At 64.0% G+C, this 845-nt stretch overlaps 1 protein-coding gene across 1 annotated transcript in view; it reads left to right on the plus strand.

Moving 5' to 3' along the window:
* TRMT12 (tRNA methyltransferase 12 homolog (S. cerevisiae)) overlaps positions 1-522 on the plus strand; it is a gene marked incomplete at its 5' end in the record, with an annotated part of 2,020 nt that extends 1,498 nt beyond the window's left edge. Inside the window, one exon of the mRNA XM_010296927.1 lies at positions 4-522. Coding sequence (XP_010295229.1) covers positions 4-522 — 519 coding nt within the window. The remainder of the gene's footprint in view (positions 1-3) is intronic.
* Positions 523-845: the final 323 nt, after the last annotated feature.

Consider the following 845-nt stretch of genomic DNA (forward strand, 5'->3'; position numbering starts at 1 on the left):
CAGGTGAGTGGTGCTGCCTGGTTGCGGCCCCCCTGGCCCCACATGGCATCCCCCTCACCGCCCCTCTCCTTCCAGCTGGAGCTGCGGGATGTAGCGGACCGGGTGAACCTGGGGCTGATCCCCAGCTCGGAGGAAGGCTGGCCGGTGGCCTGCCGCGTCCTGAAGAAGGCCACGGGTGGGGTTCTCCACATCCACCACAATGTGGAGACTCTCCCTGCCCCAGCCCCCCTGCAGTCCCCGCTCCTGCCGGCTGAGCGGGGCTCTCCAGAGGGAGCCAGCTCTGATGGAGAGGCACAGCACACAATGGAGGATGGTGGGAAAGAGACACTGGGGGCCAGAATCAGCCCTGAGTGGCAGAGGTGGGCTGAAACCACAGCGGCACAGATCCAGGGGCTGCTGGTAGAGCTGCACGGGCAGCCATGGCGCACCAGCATCCTGCACATCGAGGCCGTGAAGTCCTATGCGCCCCACGTGCATCACCTTGTGCTGGACCTCGAGTGCCGGCCAGCACTGCCGACCTAGCTGGCCACGGGCCTCAGCCCCATGGAACGGTGGTATTGGAGCACTGGTGGCAGGGAGATGCTACCGTTGCCTGCTGCCAGCCTTGATGCACTTGACGTCCCCTCGTTGCCAGGTGGCCAGGGCACCAAGGGATGTACTTCCATCGGAGATCCCTCCAGGAGCCATATCCTGGCTGAGGACGGGCCGAGCTGGGGCTGAGAGTGCCCCGAATCCTGCCCCAGCTCTGCCTGTTGCTGCCCAGATCTTGAACACGTGGTGGTACTTTCAGCCCCATTTTCACATAGGAGAGAGCCACAGGGCTGAATAAACCTCTGATTCCTGCT

This window comes from Phaethon lepturus, unplaced genomic scaffold, assembly GCF_000687285.1.
Source record: "Phaethon lepturus isolate BGI_N335 unplaced genomic scaffold, ASM68728v1 scaffold34871, whole genome shotgun sequence".
NCBI lineage: Eukaryota > Metazoa > Chordata > Aves > Phaethontiformes > Phaethontidae > Phaethon > Phaethon lepturus.